This window comes from Zophobas morio, unplaced genomic scaffold (genome assembly GCF_036711695.1).
Source record: "Zophobas morio isolate AGI-343-1 ecotype UQ-CSIRO unplaced genomic scaffold, CSIRO_AGI_Zmor_V1 ptg000004l, whole genome shotgun sequence".
In the NCBI taxonomy this organism is placed as follows: Eukaryota; Metazoa; Arthropoda; class Insecta; order Coleoptera; family Tenebrionidae; genus Zophobas; species Zophobas morio.
In genome coordinates, this window is record NW_026972109.1 from 10,126,080 (window position 1) to 10,151,838 (window position 25,759).

The 25,759-nt window shown below is 35.1% G+C and overlaps 1 protein-coding gene across 2 annotated transcripts; it reads left to right on the top strand.

Annotated features, from left to right (window-relative positions):
• On the top strand, positions 1-25,504 carry LOC135140932 (proto-oncogene tyrosine-protein kinase receptor Ret). 2 transcript variants are annotated; one of them, XM_064071683.1, is made up of 16 exons: positions 1-91; positions 12,229-12,441; positions 12,620-13,119; positions 19,178-19,346; positions 20,199-20,293; positions 20,801-20,916; positions 20,974-21,153; positions 21,574-21,780; positions 21,941-22,101; positions 22,643-23,163; positions 23,217-23,331; positions 23,479-23,668; positions 23,723-23,900; positions 23,950-24,079; positions 24,386-24,760; positions 24,931-25,504. In XM_064071683.1, exons 1-16 carry the CDS (start codon positions 58-60, stop codon positions 25,179-25,181), a joined length of 3,435 nt encoding a protein of 1,144 aa, XP_063927753.1. In that variant the 5' UTR covers positions 1-57; the 3' UTR covers positions 25,182-25,504. The 2 variants fall into 2 exon arrangements, with proteins under 2 accessions (XP_063927753.1, XP_063927759.1); XM_064071689.1 differs by having other exon boundaries at positions 12,626-13,119.
• The last annotated feature ends 255 nt before the right edge of the window (positions 25,505-25,759 follow it).

Below are 25,759 nucleotides of genomic sequence, written 5' to 3' on the forward strand. Positions count from 1 at the left end.
AGCCCGTCGCCTCCGGTACACGCGGACGTTTTGGCGCGAAAAGTGCAAAGTGTCAACATGGTGCTGACTTTTTTATTTTTCCTAGCGTATGGTAAGTTTACGTTTTCGAAAGAAAGCTTCTTTTATTTCGCCCCAATATTTTTGATTCCTGAAAACGAACATAATTTGCGAATGTTACGTAAAATTAGAGGGTTGACGTAAAAGTAAATGTCACTTTTACTCGGAAACTTTAGTTGACACTATGACATAGAAGTGAACGCGCTTGGAATTCCAGACGAAACTATTGAATCATAGATGTGGATGATTCGCACAAAGTAAGGGATGCAGAAATAAATGCCAGCAGACAGACTGCATGAGTCATCCCCTTGAGTTGCGATGTTTTTGTTGTTTTTCGTACTCTTTGCTTAAATATTTATCCAGTAATATGGAGTGCGAAAACGGGTAATTAAAGTTCCGCGAGAAGTTGGTTTGTCGGTTTAATTACATTTCCAAACAAATTTTCGTTAATTAAACAGGGTTTGATGTACGGATGACATGTGGTCGAGTTTTCGTTACTTCTGATTGATTATTTCTTGCTATTCCATTATTCTGCGGTAAATGATTAAATAGAAGGTCTATTCTAACTCAGTTAACAATGAGTGGCGTGGAAAAAATCGCCTCAATAACAAAGATTCATTGTTGGGCGGCCTACACCTGTCCTTTTTTGGGAAAGACAAGCGGAAAGATAAAAACTTGAAAAATAGCCTCGCCGCGTTATCTTTAAAGATAATTGGCGTAAAAAGCGAAACGACAGTAATGGAATCCTGGAAAATTCTGCAATACAGTAAAAGGCGTCGAAAGTGCACACTTGAAATTAATTTATAACCATAACAGTCAAAATTTTCGAAAATTGAGACGATTTTTGAAATATAATATGAAACGATTGAATCAAACAAATGACAAGATGATCATTTAAACAACCAAATAATGTAAATAAATAACAATTCCTAGACCTAGACTTTGTGCCATCACAACATCGAACTGCTTGTCAATAAACAGTCAAAATATATTTTTTTGAACGTTGAACGTTTATACCTCGAGCTGATTCCACTTGTCACAAACTTCGTTGCATACAACTTTGCCCTCTCCATGTCATTCCTTAACTCTGATGCCTCTATCATTGATAATAACGTGTAATCCATTATCAACGTTCACAAGTTCTTGTTCCCACCCTCCCGAACTTGCGCTAAAGAGCTTTGTTGCAAATTTGTCAGGATTTCCGCACACAAAAAGAAGTGCCGCTGCGCACAATTCCACGAAAAGCTTTCTCCGGCAAATATTTTTCCAGAAAAAGGCCACTTGAATGTAGTGTGAAAATTCTCTCGTTTGCTGAAATGTGGACATAACTTAATGGGCAAGACAGACGTGGGTGAAAATGTTTAGGGAGGCAACAGGCAATTGTCTAAGGGTAGGGCATGTTTACGGCTGAGCGTGGTAGTTATTTTCGTAGCTGTCTCAGTCTGAGTGTTGAATTTAGTTTGTTGTTAAATTAAAAAAAAAAAAGAAAGGAGGAATGCTGTGATAAAGAGGTCTTTGTCAGATAAGATTTAATTATGGAAAAATTCAAATAGAATTATTTGGAATATGAACAAAAAGGGATTAATTATGTTAAGTATTTCGGGAAAAAAGCTCTGATTAAATCAACGTCAGTTTCATTTTATTAAACTCGGCATTTTTTATCGATTCGTGAATATAAAATGTACAATGATATGGAAGCAAATTCCTCACATATTAAACTAATCAATAAATCCAAACTGTTAATTTTTAATTTAATTTCAGTTGGGGTGAACTTTATGAAATTCAATTTAGTAAAAAGTTTTTAAAACCTTGTTACAACAACCCATCTACCGGTGAAAAATCGATAAAGTATCAGTTCATCTTTAATGTCGGGATGATGTTTCATGTACACAGACTCCATAAAACTTTTACAGGGGTATTCAATTTTGAAATCATTTATGTCCAACAAACACTAGAATATGTGTTCATGAAAAAGGTAAAAAATTCGGTATTTTAATAAAAATGTGAAAGCTCCTCCACCACCATGAACTTTATCATATTACCAGACTGAATGTGTCCGACCGGGTTTCCTAGAAAATTTGCATTTCTGTGGCGTATTTTACAACAAACGACTACTTTTTAGTTTAGGCAAACAAATCTATATATTTGTACGTGAAAAATGTGTTGTATTGTGAAAAATCGAAATAATAATAAATCATGCAAAAACAGAAATTGTTACTAATTTTCCGTTGTAGAAATAAATATTTAATAAAATATACCTACCTAATTAATTAAAAATTTGTTGCTCGCTTTCTTATCACGCCACATAAAAACTTCTTCGTGATAGTAAATCAAAAACTGTAATTGCGTGATTTTCAGTACTGTTAGCTACATCTGAGATAGCTGAAGTAAATTATTGTATAAACTTTGGAAAGAAAATTATATAAATTATAAGTTCAAAATTAAAGGTAAAACAGAAAATTGTGACACTAATGACATATTTACACGTTAATCACAAAATTAATATTTTCCACCAAATGTAAAACAAAATTCGCTTAAAAAATTAAGAGTTTAATTTGACAAAAACATTTTTAATCAACTTTGATGGATTAAATTTTCACTGCACTAAACCGAAACAAATTAGATTAAAGTTGCCACCTGAGTTATAAAAACAATGTGCAGAGTTTTACGGAAATGAATTTGAAAAGTTTAACTAAAATTCGTAATAACAGTTCTCTGAAAACCACCCGTCTATGTGTAGATATTGGCTTTATAAATGTTCACAAAAACGCCCAATCAAAGAAACCGATAACAGCGTAATATGATACTGAAGCTTGCGTCTGCTCAGTAATTATTACACTGACAATTACGTAAAGAAAAGGAAATAGGTGATAAAATAGTCAGTAAATTTACTCACATATTAATCCACGTTTGACTCCTCAGAATCATGTCAGGAACATACGATTTATTTCCTGTGACAACACTTACACTTTCACTCCACAAAATATGTGGCTCAAGCAATTAATCGCCACACATTTCCACCCACACGTTATATAAGACTGACACTGAAAACGTCGCTAAACAATTTCGTGAGGATTTTCATCAGTCCAGAGATGGGTATTATGGGTGCTAAACACCGCCTCTTTGAGTCTGAATCCAGCTTCGTCGGTGAAAATCAACCCATTTAGGAAATCCGGTTGTTCACCCATCTTTTCGATTATCCGGCGACAAAAAACTAAGCGACGTGGTGGAACTCCGGGCGCTGGATCTGATATATATGAAATCTCTATTCATGAAAATCATCCACAGAATAAAACTTCAAATACCGGTACGAACGTTAATTCACAATTGATATTACCACCAAAAACCTAGCAAAACTGAATATTTTGACCAGATACGATGACAATTACTTACCAACTGCGCTTGTAAACATATTTTCTTGCAACAAAAACTATCGCCACAAAAACGCTGCAAGCCTCAATTGGTTTTTTGTGATAATTATTGTTCTCAAATTTTTGCAGCAACTCTTTGTAAGCAACTAAATTAATGAATTTGTCAACAACATGCCACAAGTCTTACGATCCAGAATTCCATTGCAATAATATTTAAACGGCGTAAACGCTTCGTTTTGGGTTTAATCAATACCCCCGAACCTTATCACAATGTTAATTTTCGCCACCATCCCCTCGAAATAAAACTCTAATTACCCCAATTAATCAAACAACATTGTCGCACGAATGCACTGTTTGCAAAACCAACTGCAAGCAAAAACACCTTCGCGTGTTGAACGCATCTCGAAACATACACAGCCGTTAAAGATCGTTAAAATACAAGAAATCTTACATCGCTCCTAATTGCTACCCGTCATGACTTTATAATGTGATTTATATCGAGCGCCTGCATTGAGTGACCACCTGAAAATTTGCATTTGCATTCCCGGAATAATTTATCATGTCTGTCACAAGATATTTCCATATCCATGTGCTAGAAATTGATATGAGACCTAGGGTAACATTCGGGATATTGCTCGTAATGGTCGTAAAAAGCAGGGTGCGCCAGATGCCAAAAACCAACACCGATATGGTGGTACTAAAAATGTATTAATCGAATGCAAAAAATGTAATAAAAACGAAAGGGTTGAGAAAGAATGATGTTTATTAATGCGGCAATTAGTAAATTGTTTATGTTTTGTATTGTTATTTTAACTACTGCGGACTTCGCTGCCGCATAAAGAAATCGATTTAATTTGATTGATTGCTACAAATTGTTATTACACAGGCGACGCATTTACCTTATAACTGTAATCGAACTGAAATGAGTGACACGTCAAGTTGAAATTAGTAATTTTTTATAAAAAAATCGATCGAGTTAAAAAAGTTCATCGATTAACTAATATGAATTCCATTTTATCAAATGTCAGGAAAATTTTTCAGTCTATTACGTTTACGGTCGACGCAAACTTTTATTGGAACAAATATAACATTCCTGCAATACACTAAACAAATCCCATTTCGAGTTATCCAAATTTACATTTCCCATTCACACTTTCAATGCATTTTTAAACGAATATAAATTCACCGACCGAGAAATAAAAAATATACAGTGAAATAAACCCCAACTTTTAAACTTAAATTCAAGATAAATAAATAATCAATCACATTCCCTCAGCACTGTATATGGAAGAAAACGACCATAAAATATTTGTTTGGGAATGAAGGTTGTCGTGGGTGTACAAGATGAAAAATGGAAGATTTTGGATAAGTTCGAACCTGTAGCGTGACCTGAGAATCAATTTCTATCACGAGCATAAAGAAACTTCTCTCTTTATTTATACCACATGAGGAGAAAATAATTACTTTAAAATTACAACGGATATATTTCTTCCAGACGTTAATGTCGACAGTGCGTGCATAAAATAAGGGAATGTGTTTGTAATTTGAATTAACACTTCCCTGAATTTATGTGTTGTCAGTTTAACCTTTTAATCTTGTGAAAAACACAAAACACTGACAAAAGGGTGACTGAAATTGAATTACGATGAGGGATTTTTGATTCCACAGTTACGGCTCGCAGAATGGGATAATAATTTTCATGTGGCGATTAACCTTGTTTATTTTTTATGCCGAAAAATAATAACTGAAATATCGGCCCGTAACAAAAACTGAAGGCTTGACAGACCAAAAGCTTTATCAAGTTTTATGAGATTTTTGTATTCTGCTTTCGGTTTTTATTTTAGCTCGGCCACATTTTTTTTAGTATAATGGAATTCAGTCGTGTTGAGGAAAATTTCTTTACGATTTTCTGCAAAAAATCAAGTCGAGTATCGGTTAAGGATTTAAGAGAGTCCGTAATTGTTTCTAACGAGCGCTTTCTCGTTTAATCCCGATCGAGACAAAAAACTGATCAGTGATTCCGCTGTTACACGTTTCTTGTTCGACGTGAACCGTCTCGATGGAAAGTGAATGTATTCGTAATTTTTCATCAGACTTTTGTTGATTCACTGTTGTTTTCGCGGAAAAAGAGAAGAGATAAAATGGAATATAAGAAACACTACCTGTCATGAACTGAAAAAGTGGGAAGGTTATTTATCCTTCTAGAGTAAGCTAAGTATTTTTTGTTCAAATGCAATGTGGAATAAACATTTTTTTAATGACTTAATTTTTTAATATACAACTTGTAAGAAAATCTAGCTTGTGACACTTCAAGTTTTCCCTAATAAAGATAAATTTGTTTCATTAAGCTGGCAGTGTCGTAAAACTCTATTAAGGTTACACCATGCTTGCGTTATAAGATGAAAACAGTAATGTTAATCTAAATTTTACAATGCATGCAGCAGCGCTATATGAAGTACTAAAATTTTCGCTAAAATTTCAAAAAACATAAATTTCTTTCGTTAATTAATTCAGTCTTCTGAAAAGAAAATATATCATTTTGAGATAAATAATACCAACAAAACAAGCCGTTTAAAAAGTAATTACTAAACAAAGCTGTTATTTATCCATTATTTTGCAAATGTATTTCCAACATAGAAGCCGTCTTTTCAGTAACTAAGGTAAACGTAAGCCCATTCGTGTGCTGAACTCCACAGAAAAGCTTAAAACGCCTACACATTTTAACCTAACCTTTTACTTCAAATTAATTAATACCTCCAATAATTACATTACGATTATTCATTACCCATTATAGTAAATATAACGTTGAAACATGCCTGCCTCCATAGATAACAAAACCCGAAGCTGTCCCTGTACTAAACTCCACGAAACAGGTTTAAAGCATTTATATCTTAACACAACATTCTGTTTTAAATTAATTAGCATTACTTGACCCTATCTCACTCCATTCTTCCAACCCTTAACAAAAAGAACAATAGATTACGTTTTCGGCTTACATACACAATATACCGTATATTCGACCTACTGAAACGAAATAATTTCTCCAGAGAAAAGCTCTTTACACATCTAACTCTCATGACCATAAAAACTTTGCAGAATTAATATAGAGGAAGCATTAAAATACTAAAAACCATGATCTCGTTAAAACAACGCTAAAATCAAATTTGCGCAAGTTTATAGCCCATGGGAGTACAAAAACGTTTTTTTTTTTCAAAGCTTTGTAGCACCATTAGTAGATTTAATTAATTTAACACGAACATCTACAATAGAAATTTTCCAGAAGCAGATTCATTAGTGTGCGTTTGTCAGAAACTATGAACAGGCAAAAGAACACAGGACTGATATCCGACGAAAATCCATCTTGCTTTCCGACAGACTACTTTTTCGAAATCAATACTGCATACATGAATTATGAACAAGAATATTATTTGAATATCGGTCATTCTATTCAACCATAAAGCTATCCGAACACAAACAACAAGACTACTTTTTGAAAATAAAGCTGATATAGAGTAACGGCAATTAGTACTTTGGCGTTCTTCGTGAGCTCATTTCCTCAGAGGGTAGTTCATTTTTCTCCTAAAACATTAAAAGAAACTTTATGGATCATATAGCTCCGTTGCTAACATTTTGTAAGTCGTAACAGCAGCAATATTTAAAAACTACCCTTTGCGCGAAAATCGATAAAGAACACCGTCCATCGAAGCGATTGAATTAAAAAAAGGGAAGCCATCATCATCCTCATAAATTTTCCAAATTCTTTCGAATTTTCCTTGTTTGATCTTTTTATTTCCTCGCTTCGAATGCAGTAACCGCTTTGACTTCCCGTAATTTCTCTTCTCAAAGTCTTTACTTTTTAATTAACGCAGCTTATTTTCCATGGTTGGTTGATTGCTTCGCAAGAACTCCAATTATGTCATTAGAAATATTTCCATCCTACGCTCGTCTAATCCGTTTAAAAATCAAAATTATCGACTAAGTAATCAAACAACGCATTAGTACAACATGCAACCTTCGTACCTGCACAAAATGCAAACGTCATACGCCCTTGAACGATATTAATAGAATCCCACTTGATACCAATCGCAAGAACTTCGATTTTAATCCAAAAGTCACTGAAACAATTTTAAAGCAATAACACAGATTTCGCCGGCGACGAATGAATTAAACATTACCTTTAGCGGTTAAAAGGAAGGAAAAAGAATGGGCGAGTACGCGGAAAGCTATTAAACTTTTTTAATAAAAAATTCTAAACAGAAGCCGGGTGGTTTTTGTGGTCCATTTAGCCAAGTTTTTCGGCGATTAGCAGTTAATAACAGATTATTACGTAATCGCTAGCAGTATCGTTTGCAAATTATTTGCGAGGTATAATTAATATGATACTTTCGATCGAAAGAAAAATATTTACTCAATGCGGTATCAGCACTTTCGCCGTTATTACGATCCCAATTTAATCCGGAGCAACAGTCCGTTAAAAAAGCGTCAAAGTTTCCAATGGTGAGTTTTTGCAGATAGTGAGCTTTCCGCGAACTTTGCAATAACAGCGTGTTCGTAATTTCAGGAAGTAGTTGTTTTTGTAGACTTTATCTCAAAAGCTGGGTTGTTGACGGGCAGACAATGAGACAAAAAATGTATGACAACGTAAACTTTGTTTTTCTGGAAATTTTTATAAAAAGGGAACTCTTAAGGAACTTTTAAAGCGGAACAGATAAAATTTCGGCATTGCCGAAAATCTTTGATAATTTGATATTTTAACACAGACATGCCTGAAGTTAGCTCTTGGGAAATAGTTTATACCCGCATTATCTGGTAGTCTGAAAATAAGGCACTCAGTGGGCCAGGTAATAATCATAACGATAACATATTCATAGAAAATACTGTTCAAATTATCGCTTTAGAAGCTACATCGCCAATTTTACCTTTCAAAATGATGTGGGTTTTATCGTTTGACGCTGCGTTTTAGATTTGCTACTTTATTCCTTCTTTGAACAGAATCCTTTGATGTGCAGTTGTTTGGTGCGTTGTTGGTTTGTTACAGACTTTTAAAAGTGAAAAACATTTTATCTTTATATACAGGCTGAAATATTGCAATTCTGTAAACGTCATTGTTTTTAGCTTTAGTACGTTTACAAGTATAATTTCTCTGTTTATTTTATGTTAAACAACAACTAGGAGTAATTGATATAACAGTACAATCAACCTAAGAACAAGAATGAAATAACCAAAAAAATAATGATTTGTTTATTAGAATCAAAAATGAGAAAACCGTTTAGATGAAACTTTGAGAGGTCCAGCTTCCAATCGCTCAATATCGTAACTGAAACTTTAAATTCCCCACAAATCCTGCAAATTCATTTCTCCCCGAAGGAGTAAATTTCCCAATTCCACCCTCTGCATGTCCCAAACATGACATGGTTTCAAATTCAACTTCAATTTAGATCCACGTTTGCGATTTGAGTCGCGTGCAGAAGTGGCCTTCGGGCGGAAACATCAGAAATGTCACAAGTTCAAAAAAAGTTAAATTGTGGGAGAAAGTCGATGTAATGTCCTCACGTGCAATTAATTAATGGACGCTAGCCTGAATTAAAACTCGCCGTACAATAATTATGATGTGTACACATAATAAAATGTGCTAACGTGGGTTTCTATCGCTAGGGATTACCGTGAAAAATGCAACCAGTACGATTCTGCTATTTTGGGGAAAGCTCGAACGGGATAAGATTTATTGACCCATAAACCTTAATAATCACGTAAAAATAAAAATAATCTCTAGATCGTGCTGCTTAAATATTTACCAACAGAACTCCAACAAATCAAGTTTTTGTGGAAGGCTCCATCATTTAGATTTCTAAAAGGGTAAATATTTATGAGCAAATCTGATTGAACTTGAACCATCATCGGACAAGTTCGCAGGATTGATTTATTCATGGAAAAAACAAAGAGAATAGTGAGGCGAAAACAACTCTTGTGGAAGTCAGATTACGCGTCCGGTCGAAAGGAAAATTTCTCTTTATTTGTTTTAAATTTGGGTGAAAAGCTGATAAGAGGAGTCACTGGAGGAACCCCTTTGGGACTTGTGAAGTTTAAATGGTCGAATAAAACACGACTAGAGGGGCGGAGTGGAAGTATGAGACCCGAAGGAGTCGTCTCTGTAACTCTATACGTTTGTATAAATTGCAAAATTATCGTTTTTATTTCTGAACGAAGGTGGGCTCCGATAAATTATTGCATTTAATTTCATGATAATTCCATTATGGAAATGATGAATAATTGTCCAATTCCATGATTTCCGGTTGTTTTATTACGCCCATCCCATTCTTGATATTCATCAGCTTCTTTCACAACGGGTGATATACGCAGAAATCATTAAAGTGGAACACTGACAGTAAAATTAATAAAGGAGAATTACACCCTGAAAATGGACTTAATTTGGGTCTCGTGCTGATACCGAGGTTCGTTAACCCTAATGGAAGGGGCGTTTTGTTTTAAACTCAACAGAATAACTAAAGAAACTGCAACTTATAATTTATGGATAGTAAAACAAATTGAAGCAATTTATCACATTTATAATTACACGTACAACATCCATTTTATACTAATTTTCACCAAAATTACGAAAACCCGCATTTGTAACTAGAAAAAAATCCCTCAACGCTCTGGTGATTTTATTCGCACCCGGAAAATAAATTGTTTAATTAGCAGCAACCTGTTCTGCCAACACGATTCCCTTGACGTTAACGCTTACAACGGAATGGATTTTTTTTAAGAAAATCGTATGCATTATTGAGCATAATACTCACTGAATTTTAAAAATAAAGTCATTCTGTCCGACATGTAAATTTCTTTGCAAATTCCAAAAGCTTACCGAACCTTATTGACTTACGTGAATTACCTCCCTCGAAAATAAAAAAACAATCAAAAACTAAATCATCACGGTCTTAGCTCTTTCTACTTCCGCGTAAACAATTAAACTCTTGTTTGTACGTCTTCAGAAAACAAAGAATCTGTAATTAACTGGTCTACTTTTGTTCCGTTTTGTTAAAGAAATAATGAAGACAATCAGTTTCCTTTCCCGAACTCTCAACAAAAGTAAATCTTGAGATTCGCATCTTAAGAAGTTAAAGCTTTCAATAAGAACCCTCAAGTGCCACTTGAACGAAGTTCCTCGGATTTATTTTGTGTGATTAACCGCTGAAAACTAAACAGTTAAACACCTTCAGAATCTCAACTAAACGAGTTAACTATTCCCGATACTTCAAACCTTTCCACGCCACTTTATCACCGCATGTATTTGTTCAAACTTTAGACCGAAAACAAGATTAAAGCGTCGATTAAACTTACGTCACTCCAAACGAACAACTAAAGCTTTTTATTATTGCATAGTTTATTGATAACGTAATCACAAATTACATAATGCGTCAAGTTTCGCACAAAAATCTATCGATTGTTACAAATAACATTGACATACCTTCCGATAATCGGGATTTAATTGTTATTTTCCTGCAGAGCTTTCCCCGAACCCTGCAATAACTATAATTCCTACGCACATTTCCGCACTCAATTGCTCGACTCCGAATTCGGCCGGTGAAAATTTAATTATAATGATGATTCGGGGAAATTAAGCGGGTCAATTTCCGTCTTTTACATTTATTTAACCGACCATAAACCGCCAAGGCATTATTATTGACGAGATTAAACCCCTGCTAAAAGCTCGCCTATGCCGTAAAAGGGCTAATTACTATCTTGAAAACAGACACAAACTTCTACAATGCCGAGCCAAATCGATATTCATCATGCAAGCATCATTTATAACAGCCGACGCACCGGCACTCCTGTCTCTGCGATTTTCGTGTCGAAAAAAAATTATACTAAATCTTTGCGTTCCAGAAATGGTACAATTATGGACAGTTAAGAGAATTCCGTGCCCGAGGGTATTGTCCTCGCAGGGTGTCGGGGGCGTTTTTAGCAAATTGGCGAGAGGAAGGCGGAATGTGCGTGTGCTTCAACAGTTAGGACTAAGTCTAATTAAAAACGGAAGTTTATACCATACAAACGTAATTTAAGGATTTGCTTCTTCAAATTTCACAGGGTGAAAAATTTTAGCACCTTAAAATACTCCTACAAACGAGAAATTTAGTAAAAATGACATGACCTACATGACCGTGGCTCTTGCATTCAGCAAAACCCGCAGTAGTAAATAACGGATAGTGTATTGATAAAGTGCAAAAATTTTGATTTATTAGTGGTCTCATGCCAGAAACAAACCACACAGAAGTGCTTCTTTATAACATTAAGGGCATTTCCAGGAACTAGTTCCGACCACCACACTGAGAAGAACTATATGAAAATCGTGAACCTACTAATGTGTATTTATTTACGCAAAACTAACATTATCATAACAGAAACATCAATATTCCATAGTATTGATATTACCCCCCACAACCCTCAATTAATCCTACTACAAACTCCATCCTTTGTAATCTCGAATAGATTTAGCCCCCCACAGCCGTCTGTGCCCCCAATAAAGAAACCATTCCGTGACCTACACCATCATTAACAATTTCGTTCAATACGTCAAATGCTAAATCCTCTGTTGATTGACGTCCCTCCCTTAAGAAGCCTTCGCGACATCCCGATTCTTTACACTCTAATAAATCACCCCTTAACAAGCGGAAACTGAGCGGGCCATATTTCGACGGGATTCACGGAACAGACGCAAACCATGTTCGAACACCCTTATTTTGAATTACATCGAAATTCGCCCCCGCAAAGATTTATTATCATAGTTTTTCGATTGCAGCGGACGCCGTCTATTTCAGCATGAGCGATATCAACGTAACTATCCCTATAGATAAGGGTAAGTTCCCTCCGAACAATCAGTCTTTGGCTACTTTCTACGCTATCGGAGACTCCCCTTTCAACTACTCCGTCGTCGAAGGCAGCGACTTCGTTCAAATCTCCCCGATGGGAGATGTCACATTCAAGAAGAAAGTTTTCGAGAAGAATGTCCAAAGTACGAGTAAAGTGGACAGAGGAAATTGTATTGGCTATAAAATGGTCTAAGTCATAGCTGATGTTTTTGTAAGTGTGTCCTGCATCAAAAGCAGTGACGAAAATATGAGCTAACGACGATCTTGACCTGTCTTATAGTAAATACAATTTCCTCTAGAAATGTTAGATTAACGTGTCAGTTGCAGATGTTGACGGGATTCCCGCGAAAATAGCCGTGCAGGACAGTTCCAATAAGGAGACCGGATCCTTGAATCTGGAGTTTCTGCCATTCGAAGGCCTTGACTGCGATTTTATAGTGGAAGATTTATGTTTTTGGAAGACAGTGCAATATCGAATTAGCGAGAACACAAAACCGAGGCTTATCGGGTCTTTGGCTTCGCCTTTTTTGCGCGAAATGTGTGCGAGTTGTGAAATTAACTACAACCTACTCAGCAAAAACGAAGAGTTCCGGTTAGTCTCCGTAGGAAGGCTGCACACTATTGAATCCACGAGGTCGTTAGATAGGGAAGATAAATCACGACACTATCTAGATGTGCTGTGTACGGTTGAAAACTCGAAACATTCTGTAAGGAATGTCACAAAGACTCTACTGGTTACGGTTCTGGATACCGACGATAATCCACCTAAAGCGCAGGAGAAGATTATAAAGATAAATATGTCCTCGCGGCACGTAGTAAAGGTGAGTGTTTTTATCGGACGATTTAATTTTATTTTTTTAGTCTGGTTTTACCGGATTTAATTTGATTTAAACTTGGCAAATAAATTCTAGACCATTACTCGGAATACACAAGTTATTTAATTATTAACGTATAAATACCTACTAACAGACTCGCACTTTAATTTTAACGTCACAGTAAGTCTTCAAGCTTTGACTAATATTTTATTAACAGTGGTTTGATAATACTTTAAAATTTTGGTGGAGGCGCCGGGTTCATTTTTATTCCATATTTCCAACATACTGGACTATTCAAGGTCAAAACCATTGAGTTAATTAATTAATTAATTTTGGATGTGACTGGTAAAACTGTAACCAAAATGTGTCTGTTCATTTTCATTAAAATATCAGTGACGTCATAAGTTTACAAATTATCTAAAAACTGAAATGTACTATCGCACGCAAAAGTTTTCTCAGTACTCAGCAACCAGGGGTATTAAGCTCCTCCGCCTTCTCTCTGCGGGTTGACATAATTCCCTAAAGACTCAGGTAGAATAAAATGGAAAAGGGCTAAAGTTTCCTTGCTTAATTACAGAAATTGATTTACAGTGTTGTAGTATCACACAATAAAATACGCTCAACTCAGAAAGTACTTTTCTTCACATAAAAGTAAATTAATGGAGTAAACAAGTAACCCCCATATCCGAACAAACCATTAGGAGTATTTATTAACAAAAATGAATACTTAAATTTATCATGGGTAGATTTTAAATTGGAAGCGGTGCTTTTTTATCGACTTGACTTAGTGAGAAATCGAATAAACTGACGAATATTGACAACTCGAAATTAAAACAATACGAAATCTCGGAATGAAATATAAAATTAAAAATATAAATATTATCTTCTATTTATCTTATATCTATTTAATTTTGGGACTTAAATAAGTACTTCGACTTTTAAATTTTGCGATTTTTCGACTTTACATGTTTTTGATTTTTTACTTATTCGATTTTTCAAAATATTGCGACTTTTTAAATCTTCCATTTTTCGATTTTTCGGTTTTTTGATTGTTCGATTTATTGATGCTCGATTTTTTAAATTTTCAATTTTTTAAGTTTTTAAATTCTAGATTTTTCACTTTTTTGTTGTTTCGATTACTCAATCTTTCGATTTTTTTGTCCTCTCGTTTTTAGATTTTTCGATTTTTTGGAATTAATTTTTCGGTTTTTCGATACATATGTCGATTTTTCAATTTACGAGCACTGGTTTGTGGAGGCTGCCGGGCTCGAAAATCTTAGAATACAGTAATGTTGCGCCCACCTATATTTAATAATGATAAAATAAAAATTTTCATAATAACATCGACTTACCTAAAATAATATTCAGAACTTTTGGCTGCGTTATCACTTAATAATTTTAATCACTCCCTCTGTTTTGAGCAGACAATTTGCTGCAAGCTTAATTATGGCATTCTTTCGAAATGTAAACATAAACAATTGAAGTTGGGCATGTACTGTAATTATGTTTTTACTTCAGAGACGAGGGAACATCTGTCGAAATAACTTTAGATCAATTTTTTTGCGTTTAAAAGAGAAAGTCTTGCAGGCGCCTAATGTTTTTTATTATATAACAAAACGTTGGGGGCCTCTTGTGTTTTGTTTTTAAAATACTTTAAAAAAACCTCGAGAATCCGTGAAGTTCTTTTCTTCATTTGGAAACAATTTTACAGAAACTTAGGACCTCCTAGCGTCCTTTTTTTTCAATACATCGTGTTTCGTTTTTGAAGGAGAAATCAAAATATGTATCGATAAAACCAAAAACTGAAAAATCAAGAATTTTAAAAATCTAAAAAATCCAAAAATCTAAAAATTAAAAATCGAATAGATGAAAATGTTGAAAAATGTAAGATTTAAAAACTCGCAAAATTTTGAAAAATCGAGTAAGTAAAAAATAAAAAAAAAACAGAAAGTCGAAAAATCCCAAAACGTAAACTAGAAATCGAAAAATTTAAAAATCGGTTAATCAAGAAATTGAGAAATCGAAAAATCCAAAAATTTAGAAACGCCAAAAACTGAAAAATCGAAAAATTTAAATACCTATATCCTAAAAATAAAACGTCGAAAAATTGGAAACTTGAATAATCAAAAAGCCCAGAAATCAAGAAATCGAAATCGAAAAATTGAAAAAACACGAAATGGGAACATCGAAAAATCGAAAAATGGCAAAATAGCATCAATTATTAAAAGTGACAAAAATACGTTAAAATTGAAAAATTTAAATTTAAAAAAACCGATAAATCGAAAAATTGAAACATTAAAATATCGAAAAACTGAAAAATTAATTCCGAAAAATCTAAAAATGAAAGGGCAAAATATCGAAAGACTGAGAAATCGAAAGATCCAAAAATTTAGAAACGCCAAAAATTGAAAAATTAAAAAACTTAGATACATAAATCCCAAAACTGAAACACTGAAAAATCGCGAAATTGAAACATCAAAATCGAGAATTCGAGAAGTCGTAAAATGGAAAAATTGAGAAAGGGAAGTGGCTAAAAATTAAAAAATTTTAACTTCTCTAAAAAAACCGATAAATCAAAAAGTGAATAATCGGAAAATTGAAAAATTCCGAAAAATTGAAAACGCTTAAAATTTAAAATTGAGAAAGCGAAAAATCGAAAGAAAACCGTTAAATTGAACATTGAAAAATCGAAATATCGAACAACTGAAAGATTAATTCCGAAAAATTGAAGAATTCGAAAAATTGAAAATTTAAAAATCGGGCAATCAAAGCAGCAACAAATCGAAAAATGTAAGATTTAAAAAATTGCTAAATTTTGAAAAATCGAATAAGTAAAAAATCAAAAAAACAGAAAGTCGAAAAATCTAAAAATTTAAAAATCGAAATACATATTGAAAAATCCCAAAACTTAAACAGTGAAAATTTGAAAATCGAAAAATTGGGAAACCAAGAAATCGGAATGACGAAAAATCGAAAAGTCGGAAAATTAAAAAAAATCCATTAATCGAGAAATTGAAAAAAAGAAAAATCTAAAAATTTAGATATACCAAAAATTGAAAAATTAAAAAATTTAAATACATAAATCCCAAAACTGAAACGTTGAGAAATTGGAAAATCGAAAAATCGAAAAGATGAATTATTGTCGAAGAACTGGGAAATCGAAATCGAAAAATTCAAAAATGGAAGTGGCCAAAAATCGAAAAATTTTAACTGAAAAAACCGATAAACCAAAAAGTGAAAATTCGAAACATCGAAAAACTGAAAAATACCGAAAGATTGAAAAACCAGAAAATTCAAAAACGAGAAGGCGAAAAATTGAAAGAAAATCGGTAAATCGAAAATTCAAAAATCTAAATACTGAAAAACTGAAAAATTAATTCCGAAAAATTGAAGAATCGAAAAATCTAAAAACGAGAAAACAAAAAATCGAAAAATTGAGGAAACGAAACAACAAAAAAGTGAATAATCTAAAATTTAAATAAACGAGCAATCAAAATTGAAATAAATAAAATTGTCAATATTCGTCAGTTTATTCAATTTCTCACTAAGTCAGGTTGATAAAAAACACCACTTCCAATTTAAAATCTACCCATGATAAATTTAAATATTCATTATAGTTAAAAAATAATGGTTCGAACGGATGTGGCGGTTATTGTGTGACACTACAACATATTTAGTTTCCACCTGAAGAAGGTACTGTGTAATCAATCACTGTAATCAAGCAAGAAAACTTTAGTCCTTGTCGATTTTAGTCTACCTGAGTGTTTAGGGAATTATGGCCACCCGCAGAGAGAAGGCGGAGGAGCTTTATACCCCTCGCTGCTGGTTAGCGACAATACTTTTGCGTGTGATAGTACATCAAACCAATATAAAAAAATCTAATTAAAAAATGAACTTTTATAATTAAATTCTACATTTAACTGTCTATTATTTGTAAAAACGAAAGGTAAAAATCGCACAATCTTGATGCGCAGACTACCCATGAATTAACCCCAATCCTTCACCTCTCGAAGGTCGGCTCAAATTTGACGGATGAAGTCAACGACGCACTCCACCCATCCATTCAAGCTTTCACTGAATTAAATCATTGTTAAGCGGTTCTATTCTCTTAGTCCTATCAAGGACTATTAAGATCATCAGAACAGACTTCAACTTATATAATCAAAATTGCTTCACTCTACCTTCACTGCAGCGCTCTTCGCCAAGCGTTAATAAGTAAAGAGTGTGGTTTTTGTGGCTCTTTGTATCTCTCGCCGGAAATTAAAATATTTATAATTCAAGATTTCTCGAAGTTCCTGCGATATTTCTAATGGCTTGTACACATTCTGGCTTTAAAAAAATCGGGCGAGTTTTCGCCTCCACATAGAACTGGTGTTAAATGAACTAGTGAAACTTCGCATACCGAGAATAGTTGGGAGTGAACGCACAAAGTGTAAAGTCGTATAGTGGTAATTTTCGTAATGAAGCAGTTGGCAAGAGGGAGAATCCAAGAACAATAAGTCACGACATTAGCGACATGTCGTTAAGAACAGAACTGGAGATGGGATGATTTAGTGGGCGGAAAAAATGAAATAATTCTGGGCTACTTTACGAGAATTTAACGCACGGTGGATATGAATGTATGAATAAAACACACATTTTGGTTTCAGTATGATAATTTAAGAATATTTGTAAGTTTGTCGCTGTAAAATTTTTATACAGGAAAGTTATAATCTTCTGGTTTACCTGTAATAAATAGGTCAATATTCGAACCTCCATTTCACAGTTTTATTTGTTTTGCGTGCTGAGAAAATTGGTCGTGATTAAACTTCCTTAAACTTTGACTATTACCATTTCTAGCTTGTGACATGTTTGAAATATTATCGATTTGACAATAAATCAGCTAATTAGCTGCAATTTCTCTCATGATGAAACTAAATTGGTTCTAATTAACAATATTAAGAAACTTTAGTAGGTGTACACAAGGGTTTCAGCATTCCAATTTAAAGAGGATTATTTCCCTCATCATACGTAACTAAATACTACTGGAACATTAACTGGGGATACAAACATTTATCCAAATATCAAAATGTCATAAAAACAATCGGTTTACTCTACCCACACACGAAACAATGACGGTTCACATCAACATGTGCCATTAAGACGAGACGTCATTAAGGCTACCTCACGACTATAATTACGCTTTAATGAAATTATGATGATCACAATGGATTGACGTAAATAATAAGTGTACGTAGAAAATAAATCAATAATTGTCCTATATATTTTAATAATAAGTCAGCAACAAAATTTCTATTTTTAGCACACAATACCATTACCAACACAATGTTTATTTTTAGCAGTCCGTTTCGATGATGTTTTTTTTTCTAATTTCATTAAGCACAACAAACAAAACAAAAACACCATAAAATTAATTGTCAACAAAAGAATTAATTTTATCAGTCTTTTCAGATTATCTCTGCGCCATATTTTCAGAGCTATGTACACTTCCAATTATATTCGCCCCACTTAATCCACACTTCTTTCACCCCCACTCTCTGAAAAAAAGGACCGACTCATAAAGTGAACACGAAGAGCATCGTATATCTTATATTAAAATACGATACGATCCTAGAATTCCACGAAGTACATGCATCCTCGAAATTGTTCCGTAATCTCGCGATTATCTCGAAGATCCTCCGCAACAAATGTATCCCGAAACAGATTAGAAAGCGAATTACAATCTCACCGATTCCGGAAACATTCTTTTATTTATTTACAGCTTTAGATAACATCTGCATTGCGACAAAACCGTAAATCCAGTCGTGCACCATTAACCGCTATTTAAATTGTGTGATAGGCGCGTCGTTCTCCAACTTCGTGGAATATCGTAAACCGTAGTCTTATCGCCTGCAACTAAACTAAAACAACAAAATGGTACATCTATTTGATGATGGGATAAATTCCATTTGAGAGAATTTACAGGTGAAAGGTTCGGCGAAGCTTTCAAATGGAATAATTCACTCGATTAAACTTGTCGAAAACAATGTGTTCGTATTTGTTCAATAAAATATTTGGTTTGCAGGATCACGAGGTGGCACACAAGGATTTAATTTTCAGCGACAAGGATTCGTACGACGTTAACAGGTACAAGCCCACCGTTTTGAACGACACGCTGAAAATCTTGAAAGCACAGTGCAACAAGTATCGCGATGATCATCTGAAACAGGAAGTTCAAACTGCCGTTCACTGCAGTAAGTTTAATACTTCAAGTTATTTTTGTTGAAATATTTGTCTTTATTTAGAAATAATAATAAAAGCGCACAATTTCTCTTAACGAGGCGAATTTTACAAAAAACTTAAACTTGCTACTTAATGAAATTGAAGGTATGTTTATTCACAATTTACATGTCTTTTTGTGTTTCTTACGTAAATCATTAAATAAACATTCTTTGCGTTGGCTCGCTACAACAAAAGCTTGCAGCTTTTTCAGAATAAACTAATTACTTTAAGGACTTAAAGAAAGTACTTTAATGTGGTTCGTGTCTATATCACGGTAAGTGTAATTTTTCACGCCACGAAAGGAAGCTCTGTTTAAGTTCAAAAAACGAAGACATATTACAGTGAATGGGGAAAGTAAGCTCCACTTGGCTGCTGAAAAAATGAAACAGCGTTTTTTCAGACACGCCAAATTACTTTTAAAATTTATAATATCATATTTGTCAAACGATATTAAAGCATGTTGGCATTATAAGTTACACAAGGCGGCCAAAGTTCGTGACATTTTACATCTGCGTTACCCAAAAAATTATAGAAGCCAGATTTCTCTATGTACTTTATTCCAACAAAAATGCGGTTCTCAATTTTCATTTGTACGCACAAAAAACCGACACAACTAACCATTAAAATTTAATTCAGTCTTTATTTTACAAATTAAACTATAACTCTACGTTTTTTAGAAACGTAGCCCTTTGACATTTATACATTTTTAACATTCTTATTATTCGGCTAACCTACAATAACACACCCTTTTTCTGAAAACGTCCGCCGCCTTGAATTTACTACGAACCGTAACCAACCCGCAATCATTTTACGCTCTGTTCCAGAATTAAAATTCACGAAAACCATGCCCATCGAAAAATGGACTTACTCTGTCGTCCTCCAACTCAACGACACCGCCCTCATTAATGGAAATAAAACGGTAAGCCCCATTTAAATTCATTACGTGTTCCATCAACCCCGAATTAGGTGATGTTGCACTTTATATCAACGTCATAAATAATGTGCAAACTCATCACGTTTTATGTTATTTATGTAGAAGATCCAGCCAATAGATAATTAGAACGAGGCTAATAACGGCGCGATTATGACGTGGGTAATTTGAAAAATTCGCGTGGTAATAAAAGACTATATTTTCCTTTTTAGAGGTAGTGTCATTATTTAACACAGTCTTCACGAATTTGTCTACTTAATACTAAAATAGTTTGATGACATCATTGTACTCAACTACTTGATACTTTGCACTTATTACTAAGAACTCTAAAGCTTTATAAAGCACGAATTTTAAACCTGTATGGCGTGCTAGAAATTTCTCAACTCGCCCTCTTATTTATGCACAAAGTGTAGCCAATACATAATAATTAGAGCGAGGCTAATACCGGAGCGATTATTATCTTATATGATCTACTTCCCTTCCGGTTAATTCCAGGTTACGGTGCCTATTGATTTACACTTCCCCAATGAGTCAGGATATCATCCGGAGATGATAAAGAAACTGCTGAAGCCGCCCCATCTCTATCCGAGCAATAAAGTTAAAATTTTCAGGTGATTACCTCGTTTCACTCGAAGTTTTATAAAGTAAATCGCTTTGTTCCGCTTTAGAACCGCTGCTCCTTTAGCCAGATTAACACAGCCAGCTATCAAGAATATGAATGGGGCGAAACACTTTACCTTACGACCGGTTGTTGCCGAACATGAAGACATTTTCAACGTGACCTACTCCGGAGGGATTGTTTTCGTACACGACGCCGGAAATTTAAGGAATGCTCCGGAATACGTGAGGTGACTTTACAGATAAAGGATAATCGAGGATCGGCACGCACGACTCTTTTTCTTGTAACGGAGACTAATTTTTACCTGACAAGAATGCGTCACTTCATAAAAATATCACGTAGACAAATATTCCTGAAAGGAGCGTTTCATAACATAACGTAGTAACGAATTTTGATTCAATTCCAGTTGTGTGACAATGCTGAGAAATAATTTTTAAAATAACGTAACATTTAAGAAAATAACGTTGAGTGTATACATAAATAAAAAAATTTAAAAACTTAGAAATAAATTCTTTGAACTACAATAAATACCAGCATTCCAGTCGGCAATCAATCAGTTATCACAACAATGCCATATCAGTGGTGCCAATAGAATTTCAGCAATTCAGAAATTACTCCAATTCCACACAGCCTCGTTCTCCTCTTTCAGGCTAAACATCTCCTGGACCGACAACAACAACACCAAGAAATTTGATGAAATTGCCGTTCATATAGTGAATGAACCAACGAAAACCTGCCTCAACTTTACGAATATTAATAAACTGTATTGGTGTTCCGAGTTCTCAAACCCGGAGGAGTGTTTGAGTCCGAAGTCGTGCGCTTTATCGACCGGCGGATCATCGAGTGTTAAGAAAAGGTAAACAGTTCCGATAACGTGATGGGGTTTAAGTACCGAGTCGAGCCAATAGCTGTCTCGGACGGAGAGGCAATAGACTCTTCCTGCCATAAAATTGATTTTAATTAGACGCAGTAGTAAAATCGGTAATTGCTAAGCAGGTGGGGGTTTATTGTTTCAGGGAAGGCCCGGAGAGATGCATGTGGAGGGGTGAAAGAACTCCTTCGAATGAAACTACCACTTTGTACTCCACTTGTACACCGGATACAGAAACGTGTCCAGATGAAGTCTGTGATGAATTGGAGCAATTACATCATATGATTTGTCCGCAGGACTGTACAGGTAAATGTTTATTGATCATAAATTTAGCAAACATACAGGGTGACTGCGAAATATATGCAATAATTTTAACCAGGGCATCCTCCACCCTAGTAGAATCGAAATATAGAAAAAGCAAATTAAAAATCGAATGGGGCATATCGACACATTTTGCATGGGAAAACTGCACCATAAACCGATTTCACCGACCGCTCGATGATGACTGGCCCTTTTCGTGTTTTTCACGTTGCGATTAAAAATATGCCTCATAAAGTCACTTTTTTGGTTCTTAATCGGAGTCGCTCGGTCCCATTCATTGTAGTAATTATGTAGGTCACGAAATATTGCCAGCGGCGCGCATAACAATTTACATGTAATTTCAAATAATTTTTTCTAGGCACTGCTACCATTTAGGACCGTGAATTTTATGATCATATTGTGAGCTGTTCCCCATTTTTTTTTTGCATGTATTTCGCAATCACCTTGTATAGGGATAATTTCCCTAACTTAGCAGAAATTTCAGATTAACAGACATTTCAAAACAAATGTTTCAAATTTCTTACAGACAACGTCCTTTTCCCTGCCGAAAAAAATAAAGCCACAAACCGCGGCATTTACCGCGCCAGCGGTGTCTGCACTTGCTCGGAGATCACCTGTCAGTGCAATACCCTAGAATACAATGTCATCCCTAAACTCGGCAAAAAGGGTAAACCCGCAAAGACCCTAGACCAGTCTCCGACCGTAAACCACACACTCTTTGTCCAAGCCAACGTGAGCAGACATACAGGCAACGTCACCAGCAAGATCTTGGGAATAGAGTTGGCCCGTTGTGGCACAACTTGCGTGTTCGGGATCGTCGCCGGAGTGCTCTTTCTTGGAGGAGCCGTCGCTTTGATCGTGATATGTTGGAAATTAGACAGTGTCCATAAAGTCGTCCGTAATAAATTTAGCGACGAAAACCAAGATCTCTCAGCTCCTCTTTCCGACTACATCGACCGCTCAGCACCGGACCCCATCCCATTAAGTTTCGACATGACCACGTCTTTAGCTGATACGGCCATCTTGAATATCATCAACAAGTACGCGGTAATGTTATGCTTACAAGTGTGTCATTAAGTAGTAAGACGAGAAATCTGCAGCCTGATCCCAAATGGGAGTTCCCAAGGAACCTACTGATCATTGAGCAGACGCTGGGGGAGGGAGAATTCGGGAAGGTTCTGAGGGCCAAGGCCATGAATATCGCCGGACAGCAAGGTAAGTTTATTAAAACTTTTTTAAAGCTACCTCTGAGTATCGAGATAAAAACCAGAACACTCAATTTATAAAATTATCACGCAAAATGTTCGATATCTCCCCAACTTTTAACCTTTTTTTCAAATCAACCCACTTCTCTGAATCCAGGCCACACGACCGTCGCCGTGAAAACCCTCAAAGACGACGCGAGAGAATCCGAACTCAACGACCTCCTTTCCGAGTACCAACTCCTCAAGGAAGTTTCCCACCCTAACGTAATTCGTCTTCTTGGTGTTTGCACCACTCCAGGTGGGCCAATTTATTTGATTATAGAGTTTGCGGAACACGGCTCCTTAAGGTAAATCCCACTCCTGACGGTAAATAATGACATTATTTGTGGATGTTGCCGCAGGAATTACTTAAGAAGAAGCCGCCACCTAAAATCCGAGTGTGGGAGACTGCCGACGTCCGCAGTAGACGAAACTGAGATTCATTACGACGAGCCAAATATATCGAAAGTAACTCCTAAGGAGATTTTGTCGTTTGCGTGGCAAATATGTAAAGGGATGGCTTATTTAAGTGAGATCAAAGTAAAGCTTTTTCACGTTTACTTTGAGGAGTCTTATTACTTTTTTCCAGTTGGTCCATCGGGATTTAGCGGCGAGGAACGTTTTATTGGCGGCTGATAAAGTGTGTAAAATATCGGATTTTGGGCTTACAAGGGATATTTACGAGGACGATGCCTATTTCAAAAAAAGCAAAGGAAGAGGTAAGGAGATTGCCCTGCAGCACACATAATAACACTTTCAATTCTTATAAAGAACTCATTTATCTGAAAAAACAACCACCAAATCGTTCCAATTTCCTGAGTACATTTACCTCTCTTCGATTTTAGAATTAATACCGTCTATACGTTCACAACGGGAAATGAGATCCCCAATAGATTTCCCTTCAAGTTACCACAATAAAACTTAGCATATTCTCATCTTCCCCAATTTTGCATCTTTCAAGCAACTTTTAAATGAAAACCATTAATCATCAAAGCTTGCGTCTACTCCTTTTTCTTTTCTTTCAGTTCCCGTAAAATGGATGGCACCTGAATCACTCTCGGACCATATCTATACCAATAAATCAGACGTGTGGAGTTTCGGGATACTCGTGTGGGAGTTGGTGACATTAGGAGCCACTCCATACCCTGGAATTGCCGTCCAGAATCTCTTTCATTTGCTAAAGCAGGGGTACAGAATGGAAAGGCCCGACAATTGCTCCCCTACTTTATATAACATAATGAGGAGCTGTTGGCATATCGACCCGGAACAAAGACCCACATTCCAGGAACTCTCGGCCCTTTGGGAAAAAATGCTGAGCGACGAAGTAGAGTACTTAGATTTGGCTAATAACGCCATACACAACAGAAGCTACTTTTGCTCACCGTTTGAGGACAGTTCAGGTAAGTTCTAACATATCTTGTACCTATATTTAGGTACAGTTCCATATCAGATTTGCTAAATTTGTCTATCGATTTAGTTCTGTGACTTCTGTGGAATCTCTTTTAAGGTCCAACAATACTCAACTACGAACAGTTGGTTTTTTAACAAAATAATTGTTTTGTTTTTCCAGTTTCAGAACCTTCGGAAAAGTCCGAAACCAACCCTTTGAACTATTTGTCGAAATCACAGTCTTACATAAAGTGCGCTTCAAGGGACAAACTTCAAGAATCGGCGAATTTTCTACCAGAGCCTGATAATAATCAGAACGACATTAACACTCAAGGTTACGAAACGCCAGTGAAAATTGCGAAGAAGATTCAAACGCCTACAAACGACTGTCCACAGTACTACACAGATATGGCATCTGGGAAAAGTAACTGAGCGGAACTAGAAGATTCACTTGATGAATTCTGGAAGTGATAAATAAGTGGCTTCGGCTTAACAGTGATCTATGAAGGATTGTTATCACTTTTAACAATAATCAACTACTATGTCTAAATAATTTTTATATTGTGACGACAACCATAATCAACTTATTGTAGGTAGAAGCAAAAGTATTAGGAAATACACCCTTGCGGTAAATAGAATTGGTATAAAATATTTTTATGTAAATTATTACAAGCAAACTAAGTACATAAAATATGACTGCTTGATATTAATGAATGTATTGATGTATCGACGAAACAATAAATTGTTTATATTTCTGTGCTTTTTGAAGCCGACAATGCTCCTTGACATATTTTCACCAAATTATCGACAAAAACAAATTACACTTAAAAAGCGCTATGTTCTGGAACTACTTCAAATTTTCACAACTAGAATTATGTTTTCAAGATTTAAATAATGATAAGAGCTTTACTTTCAAAAAAAGCAAAAAAATCTCAGCACTGTGCAAAAAAATTATGTAAGCAAAAAAAAATGTACAACAAAAAATCAATGCATGTGTGTTTTGATAACTG

Coding starts and splice junctions, on each gene's coding strand:
- LOC135140932 (XM_064071683.1), top strand. CDS start 58: ATGGTGCTGACTTTTTTATTTTTCCTAGCGTATG. Junction 92..12,228: donor TTTATTTTTCCTAGCGTATG/GTAAGTTTACGT, acceptor TTTCGATTGCAG/CGGACGCCGTCTATTTCAGC. Junction 20,294..20,800: donor TCATTAATGGAAATAAAACG/GTAAGCCCCATT, acceptor GGTTAATTCCAG/GTTACGGTGCCTATTGATTT.